The following is an 18638-nucleotide window of genomic DNA, read 5'->3' on the forward strand; positions in this document are numbered from 1 at the left end:
GGCATCTTTCATTTTATGAATAGAGAAAATGACATTCTAAAAATGACCAAATGAATTGACCCCTCAAGATTTTATGTTCATATTTATTGATTTTATTCTAATCACTAATGAACTTTTTTATTATAAAATTTATTAATTTGGGTGGAATCCTAAGTACAAGGTATTTTACTCAAAAAGGTTAAAGATTTTAGAGAATTTGTACTCCCTACACACCACTTTTTCCCTATTTGCACTTCATACCCTATATCCCTCCAATTTTCTTCCCCCCAACATTACCATTTTCCCCCCATTCAATGATATCCCACCTTTGTTAGTATATTTAGCTAATTTACTCAAGATTTTAAATACTTTTGATAAATGTTTTGCTACTTAATTGATTAAAGAAAAACAAAGTAAAATGATGTTTATATAGCTAATTCATTTGATAATATATGTGAATAGACAAAAGAGTAACATGTTGGTACACAAGAATTGTATAATGACACACCACGTTCTTGTCTCACCGTCCCGTTTTAGAACGGCGTTACACACTTGTACTCTCTCTGTCACGTATGGAGTGCATGTGAAGAAGGTTGGTGCGAATTTTCTTAAGAAAAGAAAAAGAGAGAGAGACACACACACTCAACGACATGCCATTGTCTTTTTCCAGTCTGTTTTCTACTTATCTTCAAACTAATCATATTATTTGCCGCTAATATTTAACGGATTTTTTTTCCTTCCCTCTCTACTCTCATTCTTTTACTTCTACAATATTTATTTTACCATATTTTTAACAAAACATTTTTTTGGTATACTTTTATCCGGAAGTTTGAATCATCACAGGGATCGTCTCAATATATTAGTCAAAATATATAGTAGAGTATGTTTCGTAAACTATATAAATCATAACAAAGATTATTCGTAGTTATAAGTGATAACGACTTGACGCAATTAGTGTAACATTCAGTGTGTCATGTCTACCAAATTCGGAAACCAAGTCAAAGAAAGACTACTAAACTAGGCAATAAAGCACACAAAATTAATTTTATGATTCGAGAAGAGATTTAAACGTGCAATCTAACTGAAATTTAAATAGTGAAATACAATTGTAATTTCTTTTTAGTCAAGCGAAATTTATAAATCAAAATTTAATCTGGACAAATAAAAGGCACGCAGTACGTAAAATCTAATGAGAAACTTTTAGCCAGTTCAAATAATTTAATAAGAATACTCATCCCACTATATAAAAGCTACTAATTTTGGATGTTATAAAGGATGCCACATAGGCAAAATATTCTCAGCCATTCATTCTGCCACGTCACTGGTAACCCAGACCAACAAATCGTAATTGCAGCCCAGCCCGTTAACCGGTTTCGCTCACGAAATTGCTGTCTCCGTCTCTTTGCTGTTGGGCCAGATTAAAAATTTTTTCAGCCCATCCCATTACTTATTTCAACTTTCAAACTATTTTCTTTTGCATTTTCTATTATTTCAGACAATTTTTTATTTCAACTGTTTTCTATAACAATGTGCAAACCGCCTAAGTTCCCTTTGATCTTAAAATAGTACGCCCAAGATAACAAAACCCCCTCATTTCACACACAGTCCCTGTAAATTTCTATAAAAAACTAAATTCTACTATCAAACCCACCCAACAAATTTACTACTACCACCTATAATTATGGCCCGACCTACTTAAACTTTAAAAAAAACCATGACAATACTTAAAAAAAACACACCCTAACTATGTTCACTTCAAAAAAAAAAATTTAAACAAAATTGCCAAAAAAATACTAATTCTCATTCTTATCTATGTAGCACATGCACCACAAGATCAAAGCAATTAGGACAACACCCTCGAACCTCATCCAATAATCGTTAGGATCCTTAGGGTCTGGCCCATCACAAATCACAAAAATAAAGATGCTTTCCTAGGGACAACTTTCATATGTCTTGACATCCAGGTTTGTCTAAAATTCATATTTTTAATTATTCCAACTATATTTCAAATGATTGCTTCTAACCACTAAACACGAACAAAAAATGGAGGGGAAGGTACCTATTTCTACGTCTGACCCAATGTACCAACGCTTCGAAGAAGGAAAAATTTATCACATTAGATATTTTAATCTCCTCCCCAATAACCAACGTTACAGGCTTACCGATCAACCATACATAATCAATATCAAAGAAACAACAACTATTACACTGATTCAAGAAAACATTGCACCGATTCCTTCATACATATTCCGGCCACAACGCTACACCCAGTTGATCAGCTTAGCAAGTGAAACCAATTTCCTACCAGGTAAAAAAAAACAAAAACTCTCTCACACAAAAATAAATCCTAATTTTTTTTTCCAAACAACCAAATTATTCCTACAGATGTTGTTGGCCGCATTTGCCTCATCCAAGGAAGTGATTTATATAACCACTACACAGATTCAAAAATCATCATTGGATTACGTTTAGACAGGTACAAACTTTTTATTAAGTAATAATTGGTTTACAACTAAACAAAATCTAATACAATAATTATTTGTAGATCGAAATTGGTACGTCTAACTTTATGGGACAAGGAGGCATCTAATTTCAGAGAGTTAAATCGCATATCAACAAGGAAAAAACAAGTCGTAATCATCACAAGTATCATTCCACGGATACATGAAGGTAATAAACTAAACATAAACTTTACAAAAACTAAATGCTAACAAATATTTGTCTTTTTCAGAAAAACTATCACTCACAGCAACACCTGGAACGCGCTTCTACTTTAACAACGAAATTGATATCATTCAACGCTTCCAAAAGAGGAATAAACTGCTATCCTAAGCCTCATAGCAAACACCACCAGTCAACTTTTAAAACATTTACGTTACCACTTCCTACATCAATTAAATTGTCACACACAAAGATTATTTTCTCATTCAAATATCGAATTCCTCAAAACTATTTATTATTCATACTTACAGTTGTTTTTTAAAAAAAAATGATCACCGTTTCGAACTTCTCCCCTGTATAAAAAAACAAAACTTAACTTATCATTTCAGAAACCAAAAAACACACAATTTTAATTCACCTGATTTTTATTAAACATGTAATCCGCGCGCAGCGCGGACGCCGGCCCTAGTAAAAATAATTTTAAAATATGTGCAAATTTAACTGGAAACAGTTAATTATTGATAATTGACAGATTAAAAAATGTAAAGAAATCTGTTTTTGCTATAATTGCGCTTGGAAAGAAAGACCAAACCATAAAAAAATAAAATAAATATAAACTTTAAAAAATTCGATTTTCTTGAAAACCTCTGCACACTCTCTCTCTCTCTCTCTCTCTCTCTCTCTCTCTCTCTCTCTCTCAGTTTCCAGATTCTAGGGTTTCGAGTTACAGTCCTTCTAATGAACCTCTAGATTCTCGGGGGCCAAATGAGTCATCATCATCCAACTCTCGCTCTCACCTTCACCACTCTCCTCCTCCTCTTCCTCAACGCCAACGCCGTAACCAACGACGAGCTCCAATCTCTCCTCGAGTTCCGCAAAGGCATCCGCGACGAATCCTCCAACAACCGCATCCAATGGGCCGCGCCAGACTCCCTCACCGACCCCACAACCTGCCTCGACGACTGGCCCGGAATCTCCTGCGACCCGGAAACCGGTTCAGTAACCTCAATTAATCTCGACCGGCTCGGTTTATCCGGGGAGCTCAAATTCCACACGCTCGCCTCTCTCCCCTCTCTCCGTAACTTAACCCTATCCGGTAACCGCTTCTCGGGTCGGGTCGTCCCTTCCTTGGGTAAAATCACCTCCCTCCAGCACTTGGATCTGTCGGATAACGGATTCTACGGACCTATCCCGGATCGGATCTCGGCTCTCTGGGGGTTGAACTACCTCAACCTCTCCGCCAACAAATTCTCCGGCGGGTTCCCGGGCGGGTTCGGGAACCTCCAGCAGTTACGATCTCTCGATTTGCACGGAAACGATGTCTACGGAGACGTCACCGAGATCTTCGCCGAGCTGAAGAACGTTGAGTTCGTTGACTTGAGCTCTAACCGCTTCAATGGCGGCTTGCCTCTAACCGTGTCCAGCATCTCCAACACTCTCCGTCACTTGAATCTGAGCCACAATGAACTAAACGGAGGATTCTTCAGCGGCGATTCCATCGGTTTGTTCAAGAATCTCGAGGTTCTTGATCTTGAGAACAACGAGATCAACGGCGAGCTGCCTAGGTTTGGATCGCAGCCTAATTTGAAGATCTTGAGGTTGGCGCGTAACCAGCTCTTCGGTGCGGTGCCTGGAGAGTTGCTGCAGAGTTCGATTCCCTTGCAGGAGTTGGATCTCAGTAGAAACGGCTTTACAGGTGAAATTGAAAATTACAACTTGTTTTATACTTTTTTCATTTTAATTATAGTTTAGGTTTATGTAATTAAAGAAAATGGATATTTCTTAGAAAAATAAACAGGAGAATATTGTAAAACGAAACAAAAATAAACAGGAGTGTTTGAGCATTGATTTGACTAGCATTTGAGTTATATGCTCTGAACCTTCTGTGCATTTATGGTGTTTTTCTTTATGTAAGTGCAGGATCAATTAGTGAAATCAATTCAACTACTTTAACTTTGTTGAATCTTTCCTCCAACGGTCTATCTGGCGAGCTTCCATCGAGTTTGAAGAGTTGTTTAGTTATAGATCTTAGCGGGAACACGTTCTCGGGTGACGTGTCCGTTGTTGGAAAATGGGAAGCTACTCCGGAGTTTCTTGATCTGAGCTCGAACAGTTTGTCAGGAGCCTTGCCTAACTTCACTTCAGTGTTTTCGAGATTAACCGTGTTGAATATTAGGAACAACTCTGTCTCCGGTAGCTTGCCTTCACTGTGGGATGCTTCTGGGGTTTCTCAGTTCTCTGTGATTGATCTCAGCTCGAATAAGTTCAGCGGATCCATTCCACAAACGTTCTTCACTTTTGGGAGTTTGAGAAGTTTGAATCTTTCAATGAATAACTTGGAAGGGGCAATTCCTTTTCGTGGCTCAGGTGCTAGTGAGCTTCTGGCTTTAACTTTTTATCCTCAGATGGAGTCGCTTGATCTCTCGACCAATTCGTTGACAGGTGTGTTGCCTGGGGAGATAGGTACAATGGAAAAGATTAAGGTGCTGAATCTCGCTAACAATAAGCTCTCTGGGGAAGTTCCAATCGATCTCAACAAGCTTAGTGGTCTTGAGTATCTTGACTTGTCAAACAACGGTTTCAACGGTCAGCTTCCTGACAAGCTTCCTTCACAAATGGTGAGGTTTAATGTGTCTTATAACGACTTATCAGGCGTAGTTCCAGAAGGTTTGAGAAGTTACCCGCGTTCGTCGTTTTATCCTGGTAACTCTAAGCTGATTCTCCCAGGTGGAACGCCAACGGGTGTGCCTGAGAAAGAACGTCGTTCGAAGCGTAGCATAATGATCGCTGTTATCGTTGCTTCGCTTGCAGTTGCTGTTATGGTTCTCTTTGTCTTGTTTGCGTATCATCGAACACAGCTCAAGAACTTTCATGGGAGGAATGAGTTTGCTGATCAAGACTCGACTAGGGACGCCAAGTCTGGACGCTCTTCTCGTCCCTCTTTTCTCAACTTCGGCTCAAATACTGGACAACATTCTTCATCTTTGAGCTTCTCAAACGCTCACTTGCTCACAGCAAATTCAAGGTCCTTATCCGGAATACCCGAACCGGAACCCGAGATATCTGAGCAGGGTTTACCCCCCACCACATCTGGACGGAGGTCTTCTTCAGGAAGCTCCCCACTATCCTCCTCGCCTCGTTTTAGCGACCAGCCTGTGATGTTAGATGTTTACTCACCCGATAGGTTGGCTGGAGAGCTCTTCTTTTTAGATCTTTCACTGAAACTCACAGCGGAAGAGCTATCCAGAGCTCCTGCGGAAGTTCTAGGTAGAAGCAGCCACGGAACGCTGTACAAAGCAACGCTGGACGATGGGCATATGTTGACCGTGAAGTGGCTGAGAGTTGGACTCGTGAGGCATAAGAAGGATTTCCACAAGGAAGCTAAAAAAATCGGCTCTTTGAAACATCCGAACATTGTCCCGCTGCGAGCTTACTATTGGGGTCCCAGAGAACAAGAGAGGCTTCTCCTCTCTGATTACATGGGAGGAGAAAGCTTGGCCATGCATCTATACGGTAAGAAGCTCTTATTATTACACCTTACTGTAAGATCTTGTTTGAGCTAAATGTAATCTCATTTCTCTGCAGAGACTACTCCTCGGAGGTATTCACCGATGTCTTTCACTCGAAGGCTAAAAGTCGCGGTTGAAGTGGCGCAGTGTCTTCTTTACCTACATGATAGAGCAATGCCGCATGGGAACTTAAAGCCAACAAACATAATCCTCACAAGTCCTGAGAACACTGTGCGGATAACAGATTACTGTATTCACCGTCTGATGAGCTCATCTGGTGTAGCGGAACAGATACTGAACATGAGTGCACTCGGCTACTCTGCTCCTGAACTTACCTCAGCTTCCAAACCCGTTCCAACGCTCAAGTCAGATGTCTATGCGTTTGGAGTGATTCTTTTGGAGCTTTTGACTAGACGTAGCGCGGGTGACATAATCTCTGGCCAATCAGGAGCCGTTGATCTGACAGATTGGGTGAGGTTATGTGATCAAGAAGGTAGGAGAATGGATTGCATAGATAGAGACATTGCAGGTGGAGAAGAGTTCTCAAAGGCAATGGATGATGCACTTGCTGTTGCAATCATGTGCATTGTCTCTGTAAATGAAAGGCCTAACATCAGACAGGTTCTTGATCAGCTTACCTCAATTTCTTCTCCTTGAGATTTATTTATTTTCTCTGTATATCTCAATGGATATCTCTATTCATCCCATCATCCCATTTTTTCTTCTTCTTTCTGGTTTTGTGTTTTTAGTAGTTTGATCAGATGATTCAAATTCTCAGGTGTTCTTACATTTCTTATTCCTATTTTGTTGATTAATTTTCCCTTCCTTGTAAAGGTAGATGAAAAACTAATCCCATTTTTTCTGACACAACATTTGAGTTTGGTTATTGATGTTTCTGAAATTTATTTCAAGATATGGACTAGATTTTGTAAGCTACAAGCTTATATTTTGCAATGTCTCTGCAACTATATTTTAGCCGTTTGTCTTGTAGTTAAGATCCGATGATCAGCGTACAACAAAAACAACAGTTTAAGAACACAACTCAAGATATAGTTCTTGTTCTAATAATTTCTTATTAGTTTACAAAGCTGGGCCAAAACCTCCAATCTCTCCAGGGCACAAGTTATTTGAGGAATATAACTTCCCTTCACCGAGTCTCCCGGCTGCTACTCTTTAGTCTTTACTAATAATGTACGTTGCATTTTCTCCATACCTTAGATACAGCATAGTCCGCCTGTTGACATGAACTGCCTCAGATTACATACATCCAGTACTTGTTGATCAAGTCAAAGGATCAAAATGAGATAATAAAACCTAGCCACAGAAAGATAAAATCTCTGATTTAAACATAAACTGTATTAAAGAGTATTCACAATGCATATAAGTGAATGATCCAATAAAACGCCGTCAAACTTGAGGCAGCTTACATTTCCATAGCATTGACTTAAAACACTTTCGAGGAATACTAGGAACAAATAAAAAAGAAATGAAAAAAAAAATTAAAAAATTGATTGTTACTCTTCAAAAATAATGAAAAATAATTTTACTTTGTTATTTTCTACAGAAAAAAAAGAATCCCACTATATAAAAGCTACTAATTTTGGATGTTATAAAGGATGCCACATAGGCAAAATATTCTCAGCCATTCATTCTGCCACGTCACTGATAACCCAGACCAACAAATCGTAATTGCAGCCCAGCCCGTTAACCGGTTTCGCTCACGAAATTGCTGTCTCCGTCTCTTTGCTGTTGGGCCAGATTAAAAAATTTTCCAGCCCATCCCATTACTTATTTCAACTGTCAAACTATTTTCTTTTGCATTTTCTATTATTTCAGACAATTTTTTATTTCAACTGTTTTCTATAACAATGTGCAAACCGCCTAAGTTCCCTTTGATCTTAAAATAGTACGCCCAAGATAACAAAACCCCCTCATTTCACACACAGTCCCTGTAAATTTCTATAAAAAACTAAATTCTACTATCAAACCCACCCAACAAATTTACTACTACCACCTATAATTATGGCCCGGCCTACTTAAACTTTAAAAAAAACCATGACAATACTTAAAAAAAACACACCCTAACTATGTTCACTTCAAAAAAAAAATTTAAACAAAATTGCCAAAAAAATACTAATTCTCATTCTTATCTATGTAGCACATGCACCACAAGATCAAAGCAATTAGGACAACACTCTCGAACCTCATCCAATAATCGTTAGGATCCTTAGGGTCTGGCCCATCACAAATCACAAAAATAAAGATGCTTTCCTAGGGACAACTTTCATATGTCTTGACATCCAGGTTTGTCTAAAATTCATATTTTTAATTATTCCAACTATATTTCAAATGATTGCTTCTAACCACTAAACAGGAACAAAAAATAGAGGGGAAGGTACCTATTTCTACGTCTGACACAATGTACCAACGCTTCGAAGAAGGGAAAATTTATCACATTAGATATTTTAATCTCCTCCCCAATAACCAACGTTACAGGCTTACCGATCAACCATACATAATCAATATCAAAGAAACAACAACTATTACACTGATTCAAGAAAACATTGCACCGATTCCTTCATACATATTCCGGCCACAACGCTACACCCAGTTGATCAGCTTAGCAAGTGAAACCAACTTCCTACCAGGTAAAAAAAAAACAAAAACTCTCTCACACAAAAATAAATCCTAATTTTTTTCCAAACAACCAAATTATTCCTACAGATGTTGTTGGCCGCATTTGCCTCATCCAAGGAAGTGATTTATATAACCACTACACAGATTCAAAAATCATCATTGGATTACGTTTAGACAGGTACAAACTTTTTATTAAGTAATAATTGGTTTACAACTAAACAAAATCTAATACAATAATTATTTGTAGATCGAAATTGGTACGTCTAACTTTATGGGACAAGGAGGCATCTAATTTCAGGGAGTTAAATCGCATATCAACAAGGAAAAAACAAGTCGTAATCATCACAAGTATCATTCCACGGATACATGAAGGTAATAAACTAAACATAAACTTTACAAAAAACTAAATGCTAACAAATATTTGCCTTTTTCAGAAAAACTATCACTCACAGCAACACCTGGAACGCGCTTCTACTTTAACAACGAAATTGATATCATTCAACGCTTCCAAAAGAGGAATAAACTGCTATCTTAAGCCTCATAGCAAACACCACCAGTCAACTTTTAAAACATTTACGTTACCACTTCCTACGTCAATTAAATTGTCACACACAAAGATTATTTTCTCATTCAAATATCGAATTCCTCAAAACTATTTATTATTCATACTTACAGTTGTTTTTAAAAAAAAATGATCACCGTTTCGAACTTCTCCCCTGTATAAAAAAACAAAACTTAACTTATCCTTTCAGAAACCAAAAAACACACAATTTTAATTCACCTGATTTTTATTAAACATGTAATCCGCGCGCAGCGCGGACGCCGGCCCTAGTCTATAATATAATGAGGGAGTTTCTCTCCTCCTGAGGTGACACGTCAGCACTTTTTAAAGGGGCCAAATTTATTTTCGTATAAGACTTACGTCGCCCTGGCTATAACAACTAAAGTCTACTTGGCCCAGTGGTATAACCTGCTCATAGTAAAGCTTGAGTGTACGGGTTTGAATCCCCCTGGCTTCCTTTTAATTTTTTTTCTATTACACCTTCAAGGCTCCTTAAGGTGTCCACGTGTGCACTTTGTGGGTCCCACCTTTAGTTTTCTTTTTATTTTTTCTTCCTTTTGTCGGGTGAGCTGCGATCTGTAACCATAATGGGCTTCAAATTTTTTTTTAGGGATTCATTGTTACCGTGCTTTGCCTCTTCCACTTCTCCTTCTCCGTTAATCTTTGACTCCAGGGACAGTGGATGCTTCTCCAACTTTTAGCCTCCCCTATCATTCAACGGGTTTCTCTTAATTTTTCGCAAAAAGCAATTATCTCAAAGCGAAAGGCAGAGAGAAAACGTTAAGGGCAGAGCCCGACCCCTTCTTCTTCTTCGTGAAAAAGCTTCTGAAGCCCAGAAAAAGGAAGCAGTTTTATATTAAATCTACTAGATTTTTCATCAGATAATTGACCCTAAAGCGAGCTTCTTTCACGTCTTCCCTTTTCATCATCTCATCGTTCCAACTCCATATCTATCACCCTCCCCCACTCTCTGTTCATCTCAAAGGTCAATTTCTTCTACCTTTATCTCTCTTTGGGCCGTTCAGATTTTTCAATCCTGTTCCGGTGATTGAAGAAATGTTCACTATATGCTTCTCAGACCGGAAACGCTCTTGATGCTGCAGAGGGTATTAGCCGTGAAGCTGAACGCCGAGGCTGTCCTGCGTCTATCGTCTCCAACGACGAATTCGACTCGGTATGTGAGATGTTGTTGTGAATCAATTTGATTTCTTACTCTGTTCTGAAGATTGTTTGCTTCAGATTTTAATACCAAGGAAACCGTGACAATTCCTCTGTTTGATCAATTACAACCGATGATTGTTGTAATAAGCTCTTAGATTTGAGCAGTTCTATTGATTGAATTTCGAGTAAACATATAAAAGTATTTTCTTTTATAACTTAATTCTTATTCAAAAAGTTGCCATATTCTTTTCTCCAAAGAACGCTATTATTTTTGTTGTATCCACTACAGGGCAAGGAGACTCTCCAGATTCTTTTAAGGTTCGTTGTCAATTTTCACTACCAATAATGCAGTTTTTTGTGTACCTTATTGTTTGTTCCTTGTCTTTTTTTTTTAAATCACTGAAGGAATTTTGGAGGTTTCTTCTTCAAAGAAACTTGGGAAACTCTTGGTTGCAACGAGTTCGCTTTGCAGTGTTTGGGCTAGGTGATTCAGGTTATCAGAAGTACAATGTAAGTGCATCTGCCACATTGTGTCATCTGTTTCACGTTCTTCTCAACATACATTTTATTTCTGGTTCTGTTTTGATGTATTCATCAATATGAAGGAAAAAAGTAGGCTTTACCGAGTAAAAAGTATACTAGCTAACTAAAGATTCCCACAACCAGAAATCTTGAGATGTGTCTGAATTATTGTTCCCTCCAAGAGAAGATTTCTCAGATGGTTCAGATCGAACGCAGCGGCGCCACAACTGATGTCATGAAGAACTACTTCATTGGTATGAAAACAATCTTTGGAACTTTTTTTAAAGTATTCCATCTATTGTCTAACTTATGATCTTTAATGTATGTGTAGGGAGTGTGTTGAGCGGTGGAGGAAGTGTGCCATCACCAAAGGCCACACCTGAAGCTTGGGTGAACATGGTCAACGAGATTCAGAAGGCTGCTCTTTCCACCCGCCTTGGGATCCCCATGATCTATGGGATTGATGCTGTCCACGGTCACAACAACATGAATGGCGCCACCATTTTCCTTCACAATGTGGGCCTTGGAGTCACCAGGCAAGTCTTTTAACTGTTCTAATCTTCATGACTAAAATTTTGTAAGGCTATTAACGTGAGACTAGCTTTAATATTTTTGTTTCTTTATTTACTTATCCTGTAGGTGAGGTGTGTTTAGATTTATGAATCCATTGTTTTTTTTGTCTCATTATGTTTTGTTGGATTTTGTTTTCATCAGGAGGCTTCAAATGTCTCTGCAGTTGCGCAAAAGAGATGGAATCTGAATGATTTTGACATTGGAAAGCCTCTTTGAAAAGGCAAGTTTGGTCACGCTTATCTTGCTCGAGAGAAGCGGGTTAGTATCCATTCACACATAACATTTGTTTTAGATCTTTACATTGTTTTTTTTCCTCAAATTCTCACACATTGTATGCAACTGTGAAAGAGAGCAACCACATTGTCTCCCTGAAGGTTCTGTTCAAGACTCAGCTTCAACAATCTCAAATTGAGCATCAGTTAAGAAGAGAAGTTGAGATTCAGTCACATCTTCGTAACCCCAATATACTCCGGCTCTATGGTAACTTCTATGATCCGGTAAAACTTAACCGCTTCTTTGCTCTTTTTGTTGACATGATCCACCTTTTTTTAGTATAACACACTTTGTTGGCTTTTGTTGCAGAAAAGGGTTTATTTGATACTTGAGTATGCTGCTAGAGGCGAGCTTTACAAGGAGCTTCAGAAATGCAAGTACTTCAGCGAAAGACGAGCTGCAACTGTTGGTGCATTCCTTTTCCTTCTGCTGTTATATGTTTTAATCAATTCTTTTGTTACTTAAGAAAAAACTGAGATCTTTATATGTTTACTTTGATAGTATGTTGCATCATTGGCGAGGGCTCTCATCTATTTTCATGGCAAGCATGTGATACACAGAGATATCAAACCAGAAAATCTGTTAATCGGTAGTAAGATCATCAAGTAGTGAAAAGACACCAAGAGAGATTTGAGAATTGATTATCTTATGAATTAAAATAGTGTTCACGGCTCCGCGCTTGCGCGGGGGCTCTGCCCCTAGTGATAATGAATTGAAAAGAATATTAATTTCTTATAAATGATGTATTTTTATGAGAACCATAAGGAATTGAATGTTCCTTCTCATTCCCTTGATCACCATTATTAAGGATTCGAAGTGAAGTAAACCAAAATCAAAGAGCTTGCTTGAAGTAAAGTTAAAGGGTTTAAAACACTTATTAGAGTGATTTTTAAGGGGCCTTGGTTAAGCAATTTTATAAGGCCAATAAATATTAAGCTAATGGGCTTAACAATATAATGTTTAGGAAATTTGATATTCTCTATCCATAAATCAGAAGATACCCTAAGAAAAAACACTAAAAGTACAACAAGGCACGTAAAAGAGGAGGTAATCAAAAAAATTCACATGTATCCCAAAATAAGAAAATATTCTGACAAGACAAGAATTAATCGTATACAACTACATCCACCTAGAGATGGCATTTTGACCGCAGCCCGCGGGCCTGGCCCGTACAAGACCCATGCGGGGCGGATTTGGGTAAGGGTAATCGAAGCCCATTTAAAAGCGGGTCTCGCGGGTAAGTGTCATGCGGGTTTGGGCTTTTGCGGTCTAGGCTCAGCGGGTCTTGCGGGGTCGACATAACCCGCGACCACTTCCTCATTTGCTGTCTTTACACCTGAAAAAAAAGAGTCAAGAGACGAAAATGGCGATCAGGGTTCTCTACAGCACGACTCCACCAACGAGCACCAGAGGAGCAGCACCACCAACCGATTCTTCTTCTCCTCGACTAAGACCACCATCAGAGCTTCTCTCCATCTTCTTTCCACCACCACTGGAGCTTCTCTCCTTCCTCGAGCTTCCACTGGAACTCTCCATCTTCTCGTCCGAAGCAAGTTGCACCGTGCAACAACAACAACAACAACATCTTCTCAAGCTCACCCCAATGAAACATCATGTTTTGCATACCCGCGGGCCAGCCCGCAATGTCCTATGTAGTAAGCGGGGCGGGTTTGGGCAGAGGTTTAAGTACCGCGGGTCACGGCGGGCTTACCCGCAAAGAACCGCCGGAGAGAGAGACCGCAGCGGGGCGGGCCAATGCGGGGCGGGTGGTACCAAATGCCATCTCTACATCCACCTTCCACAATAAATATAAATATTATCATTTTAAATAAGAAGAAAACCATAAAATTATAAAAGTTCAACAAGGCACGTAAGAGATCAAAAAATGTATTTCACGTGTATCCCGAAACTAGAAATAAAAATAATTTGTTGACAAAAAAAAAGAAAAAAAAATAATTTACATTGCCTTTTTTTTGAAACCCTTTAAACAGCCTCTGTGCAAATAATTTACATTGCCTAAATTTATTTTGTTGGTCGAAAAGACATTACCTAAATTTCTGACAAGAAATAACCGTCTCCTACAAAGTACATCCACATTCCACTAAAAAAATAATGTTATTATATAGAGAAAATCAAAACTGGTCTATCTGAAATTATCTGGAAGGCGCTAAAAAAATGGAAAACGGCGACGAGAGCCCGGTGGTTCTGATAACGGGATGCTCGCAAGGAGGAATCGGCCACGCGCTGGCACGTGAGTTCTCAGATAAGGGATGTCGAGTGGTGGCGACGAGCCGTTCGCGGAGTACGATGACGGATCTGGAGCAGGATCCGAGGTTGTTCGTGCAGGAGCTCGATGTGCAATCGGAGCAGAGCGTGAGCAAAGTCATGTCGAACGTTATCGATAAGTTCGGACAGATCGACGTTCTTGTCAACAACGCAGGCGTTCAGTGCGTTGGACCTCTTGCGGAGATCCCAATGTCCGCCGTGGAGAATACATTCAACACCAATGTTTTCGGTATTAAAGATTTGATTTGGTTACCCAATTAGAGTTTCTAGTGCTTGTTTGTGAATCATTATAAATTTACAATGTATAAACTAGGCATCGGCATTTCGGAGGCATTTCGGGTATCAGTTCGGATAATTCGGGCTCGATCCTAAGATACATTTACTACCTGACTGACCTATTTTGGTTCGGGTTCTGTTCATATAGTTTTGGGTTCGGTTTGATCCGGATAGTTAAACTAAAAACCTAAAATACCAGAAAAAATTGGTTTTCATTTGGTTCGGGTTCGGTTATTTCGGATAGTTCGGGTAATTCAAATAGAATATCGTTTATTTTGGATAAAATATCGAATAATAATTCAAATAAAAATCTCGGATATTTTGGATTACTTTGAATATTTCAGATAAAAGTAAAATTGTCTAGATATTTTCGGTTAATTCAGATACTTTATAATAGTTTAGATTTCTTCAAATATTTTTAGATACTTTTAATAGATTTTTAAATTATATATATATATATATATATATTTAATTAATTAAGTTATATGGATACATAATTAATATTTTAATATATTCGAATTCCGTTCGGTTTTCGGTTCCGGTTTTTTTTATCCAGGCCTAGTATAAACGTATGCTATATAGAACTCGGAACACTTTCTCTTGTTGTTAATTTCTCTTTCCTTGTGTTAGTAAGTTCATTTCCATTGAGAGTTTCTAGTGCTTGATAGTGAATCACTAGGATGTGTAAGTCATGGAACCCGCACACTTGCTCATGTTGTGGGTTTCTGTTTTAGTGGTTCGAGTTGGCTTATTGTGTCTCATTGTTTTAGTAAGTTAGGAGAAACATTTAAAGACTTGAACTTTATGGTAATGCAGGTTCCATGAGGATGACTCAAGCAGTTGTACCTCACATGGTGTCTAAGAAGAAGGGAAAGATTGTCAACGTTGGGAGTATCACTGTTATGGCACCAGGTCCATGGGCAGGTGTCTATACAGCTACCAAAGCTGCTATCCATGCTCTTACCGACACACTCAGGTTCCGGTTTCAGCGTTTATCATCAGCATGTTGTATATCTTGATGTTCATAAGTACTGTGTAGTTGTTCAAGTTATCCGGAACCTGGTGGTCTTGTTTTTTTCAATTGTATGTAATGGTTCCTGCTAAACGCAGGTTGGAGCTCGGCCCCTTTGGCATTGATGTAATCAATGTTGTGCCAGGAGGAATACGAACGAACATAGCAAACTCAGCTGTAGCAACCTTCAACAAGATGCCAGAGCTGAAACTATTCAAGCCTTACGAAGAAGCTATCAGAGAGAGGGCCTTTATATCACAGAGGATGAAGCCAACTCCTGCAGAAACATTCGCTAAAGACACCGTAGCTGCAGTGCTAAAGAAGAACCCACCTGCTTGGTTCTCTTCCGGCAGATACTCAACTCTCATGGCAATCATGTACCATATGCCCCTCTGGTTCAAAGATTTTGTCCAGAAGAAGGCTTTAATGAAAAAGGACTAGACAGCTTCCGGTTTTAAAGTCTCTCTTTCTCTCTTACGATAACGAAATGTAAAAGATTATTCAGACTTGATAATGTAATCTTATGTCCTCATGCTTGAGTAGTTTAAGTAGGAAGATAGTGGGAGACTTAACAGCAGGAATGATTACATTGTCGTAAAAGCTTTGTGATACAGAACAAGGTAAACGATTCTACACTCAAGAGGAACAATATTTCTCTACTTTGACTCGACCCAACAAATGTATCAGCAAACCACATTATAAAGGGTCAGAAGACTCAGAACTATTCTAAAAAGCTATATCACTAACAGCATTCTAGTTTTTTAAGAGTGGTGTGGAGCTCCATAATACATTATCCCAGATGGCTGAAAAGTACCTTGTTGAGGAGGTTGTTGTTGTTGTTGAGCTGAGTTGGACTGAGGCTGTTGATTACCTATCATATGCGGTGGCGGTGGAGGCGGCGGAAGTCCAGGTGGCATTAATGGAATGTTACCAAAGCCGTAAGGATTGTTCATTACCGGTGGATTCATGAACTGTGGTTGTGGTTGTGGTGGTGCTGGATTAGGGATCACATGGTACTGACCTTGACCTTGACCTTGTGTGGCGGGTGTCTGGTTCTGGGAGTTGTTGTAAGAAACCGGAACTGTGCTCTCTGATTTGGATAGACCGGAGGTTTTTGTTGCTTCAGCTGCGAATGAGGAGAGAACAGATTGCATGATCATATGGGACGAGGTGGATGCTGTGAGCATCGCAGCTATAGAAGCAGGCGTCATTTTTGATGATTGGCCGTTGTTGTCAGTTGAGACTGATCCTGGAGCAACGGTTGTTGGTTTTGGTGCATAATCCTCATCCTTGAGGCGTTTCTGCATGTTTTGAGCTTCTTCTGTTTGTTCTTGTGCCACCTAACAATAATAAAAATGGTTCATGAGCTTTTAATTAAAGCTTAGATGCAGTGGGGGATTCAAACACACATACCTGAATCTGAGCTTCAAGATTCTCCAGTTCAGATTCCTGACACAAACAAGCAAAAGAATGAAAGATAGCTCACAAGAGAGTGTGAAAAATCAATAGTACCTGTTCGCGTAGTGCGTCTTTAAGCTGGTTGACAAGGGAAGTCCTACTCCCTTGAACAGATTTAAGCTTCTCAATGCATTGTCTCAAAAGGTATTCTTCCTCTTCCAATTCTTTAGCCAGTGATTCTCTCTTTGGGTTGTCTTTGGCTGGTGAGAGATTATAAACATATGAACTCACTGAATTTAGAGATAAAGAGTGGGCTGGTAAAAAGTAAAAAGCAGATTGTTACCAGTAGAGCAGGCTTCTTCAACATCTTTCTCCATCTTCCTGATTCGTTTAACTGCAGACTTGCATTTACTCATCTCAGCTTCTTCATTCGAGTTTTCCGCAACAACCAAGTGATAAGCTGATGCTATCTTCTCAGCCACACCTCCTCCACTTGATAGTTTCTGCTTATCAAAGCAAACAAAAAAAACAACTTTAGTGAGATTTGACTGATGTTTAGTGTTTGAACCATGGTGTTTAGTAGTGATTTACCGTTCTGGAGGATTTTGAATCCCTGTCCCTCTTTGAGGATTTAGATCCTCGAGGCCTCTTTTTGCTGACATCAAGGGGCAGAGGACAATCTTCTCCAAGCATCACATCTCTAAGATTCTTCGAACGTGATCCAAACACTCTTCTATCTTCCCATATCTTCACCTACAATACAACATCATATCAACAGAGTATCTCAATTAGCAGAAGACCATTCTCAAGAACCTAAAACTAAATTCATCCAAACATCAATCATTAAGGTAAAGAGAGAGAGTCTTACCAAACGCGAGACGACGCCTTTGCCACGATCATCACCCTGAGAGACAATATCTTTAACAGCCTTAGGAAGAACATTCCAAAACTCTTGCACGAACTCATTCCCCTGACGCTTACTGTTCTGAAGAATATCATTAGCCAAATACAAAAGAGGCACTTTCTGAGCCATCTCCGTACTGTGAAACTGTTTCTCCCATGTCGTCACTATCAGCTCAGCTTTCACCCGGTTGAATATACACCAATGCGACAGAGCTTTACCCCCCAAAAGAAAGAGTTCAGAGAATTAGCAAAAAAAATTAATCACAAGATCTAAGCAAAAAGGTTTAAACTTTATATGCAAAATAAATTAAAAATTGAAGCTTTTAAAATGATTGGGAAAAAAAGAAAGGAGGATACTTTCGATGGACTGTTGAGTGCTGTTGAGCTTGGCGAGCTTATCGATGAGGATCTCTTCGCTGAATACAGTGCTCATTTCACCAGACGACGGATTTGGGTAGAGCTGGAAAGATTGTGGGGGAGGAGCGAGGACGGAGAAACCCTAGAACAGTGTGACCGAAGGCGGAAGCAAGATTGGGAATGACTAAAACGACAACGTCGTGGATCGAAGAGAAGAGAGGAAAGTTTTGTTTTTTTTTTTCTTTTGGTCAGATGCGAGATGGGATTTTTATTTTGTTTGACATAAAAATTGTTTTCTTTTTTGATAAAATATTAAAATATATTCCTTCCATTTTATATGTAAGAATGAGATTTTTTTTTGTTTGTTTCAAAATATAAGATGTTTAAACATTTCTATGTGATTTTAAGGAAACTATCTAACCAATTATAAGAGTTATACAGTTTTTATGCTTGATTAAATTTTGGACAATTCTCTAAAATATATTTTTTAAAGTTTTTGTCACAAAAATAACACTAAAAAAATGACCAA

General features: G+C 38.8%; 3 protein-coding genes across 3 annotated transcripts; 2 read left to right on the forward strand and 1 right to left on the reverse strand.

Moving 5' to 3' along the window:
• The first annotated feature begins 3284 nt into the window (after positions 1-3284).
• LOC106430449 (probable inactive receptor kinase At5g10020) lies at positions 3285-7021 on the forward strand. The gene is made up of 3 exons (XM_013871243.3): positions 3285-4336; positions 4561-6153; positions 6226-7021. Exons 1-3 carry the CDS (start codon positions 3406-3408, stop codon positions 6804-6806), a joined length of 3105 nt encoding a protein of 1034 aa, XP_013726697.2. The 5' UTR covers positions 3285-3405; the 3' UTR covers positions 6807-7021.
• Positions 7022-13922: 6901 nt separating this feature from the next.
• Positions 13923-15983, forward strand: LOC106441416 (short-chain dehydrogenase RED1). The gene is made up of 3 exons (XM_048769298.1): positions 13923-14392; positions 15256-15415; positions 15550-15983. The coding sequence occupies exons 1-3, from the start codon at positions 14053-14055 to the stop codon at positions 15890-15892; spliced, it is 843 nt and encodes a 280-aa protein (XP_048625255.1). The 5' UTR covers positions 13923-14052; the 3' UTR covers positions 15893-15983.
• An 11-nt stretch (positions 15984-15994) lies between these two features.
• On the reverse strand, positions 15995-18370 carry LOC106384910 (regulation of nuclear pre-mRNA domain-containing protein 1A-like). Its single transcript, XM_013824833.3, has 7 exons — positions 18110-18370; positions 17718-17965; positions 17441-17602; positions 17193-17352; positions 16964-17109; positions 16865-16900; positions 15995-16791 (listed from the first exon to the last, which is right to left on the reverse strand). Exons 1-7 carry the CDS (start codon positions 18183-18185, stop codon positions 16213-16215), a joined length of 1407 nt encoding a protein of 468 aa, XP_013680287.2. The 5' UTR covers positions 18186-18370; the 3' UTR covers positions 15995-16212.
• Positions 18371-18638: the final 268 nt, after the last annotated feature.

This window comes from Brassica napus, chromosome A3 (genome assembly GCF_020379485.1).
Source record: "Brassica napus cultivar Da-Ae chromosome A3, Da-Ae, whole genome shotgun sequence".
Lineage (NCBI taxonomy): Eukaryota > Viridiplantae > Streptophyta > Magnoliopsida > Brassicales > Brassicaceae > Brassica > Brassica napus.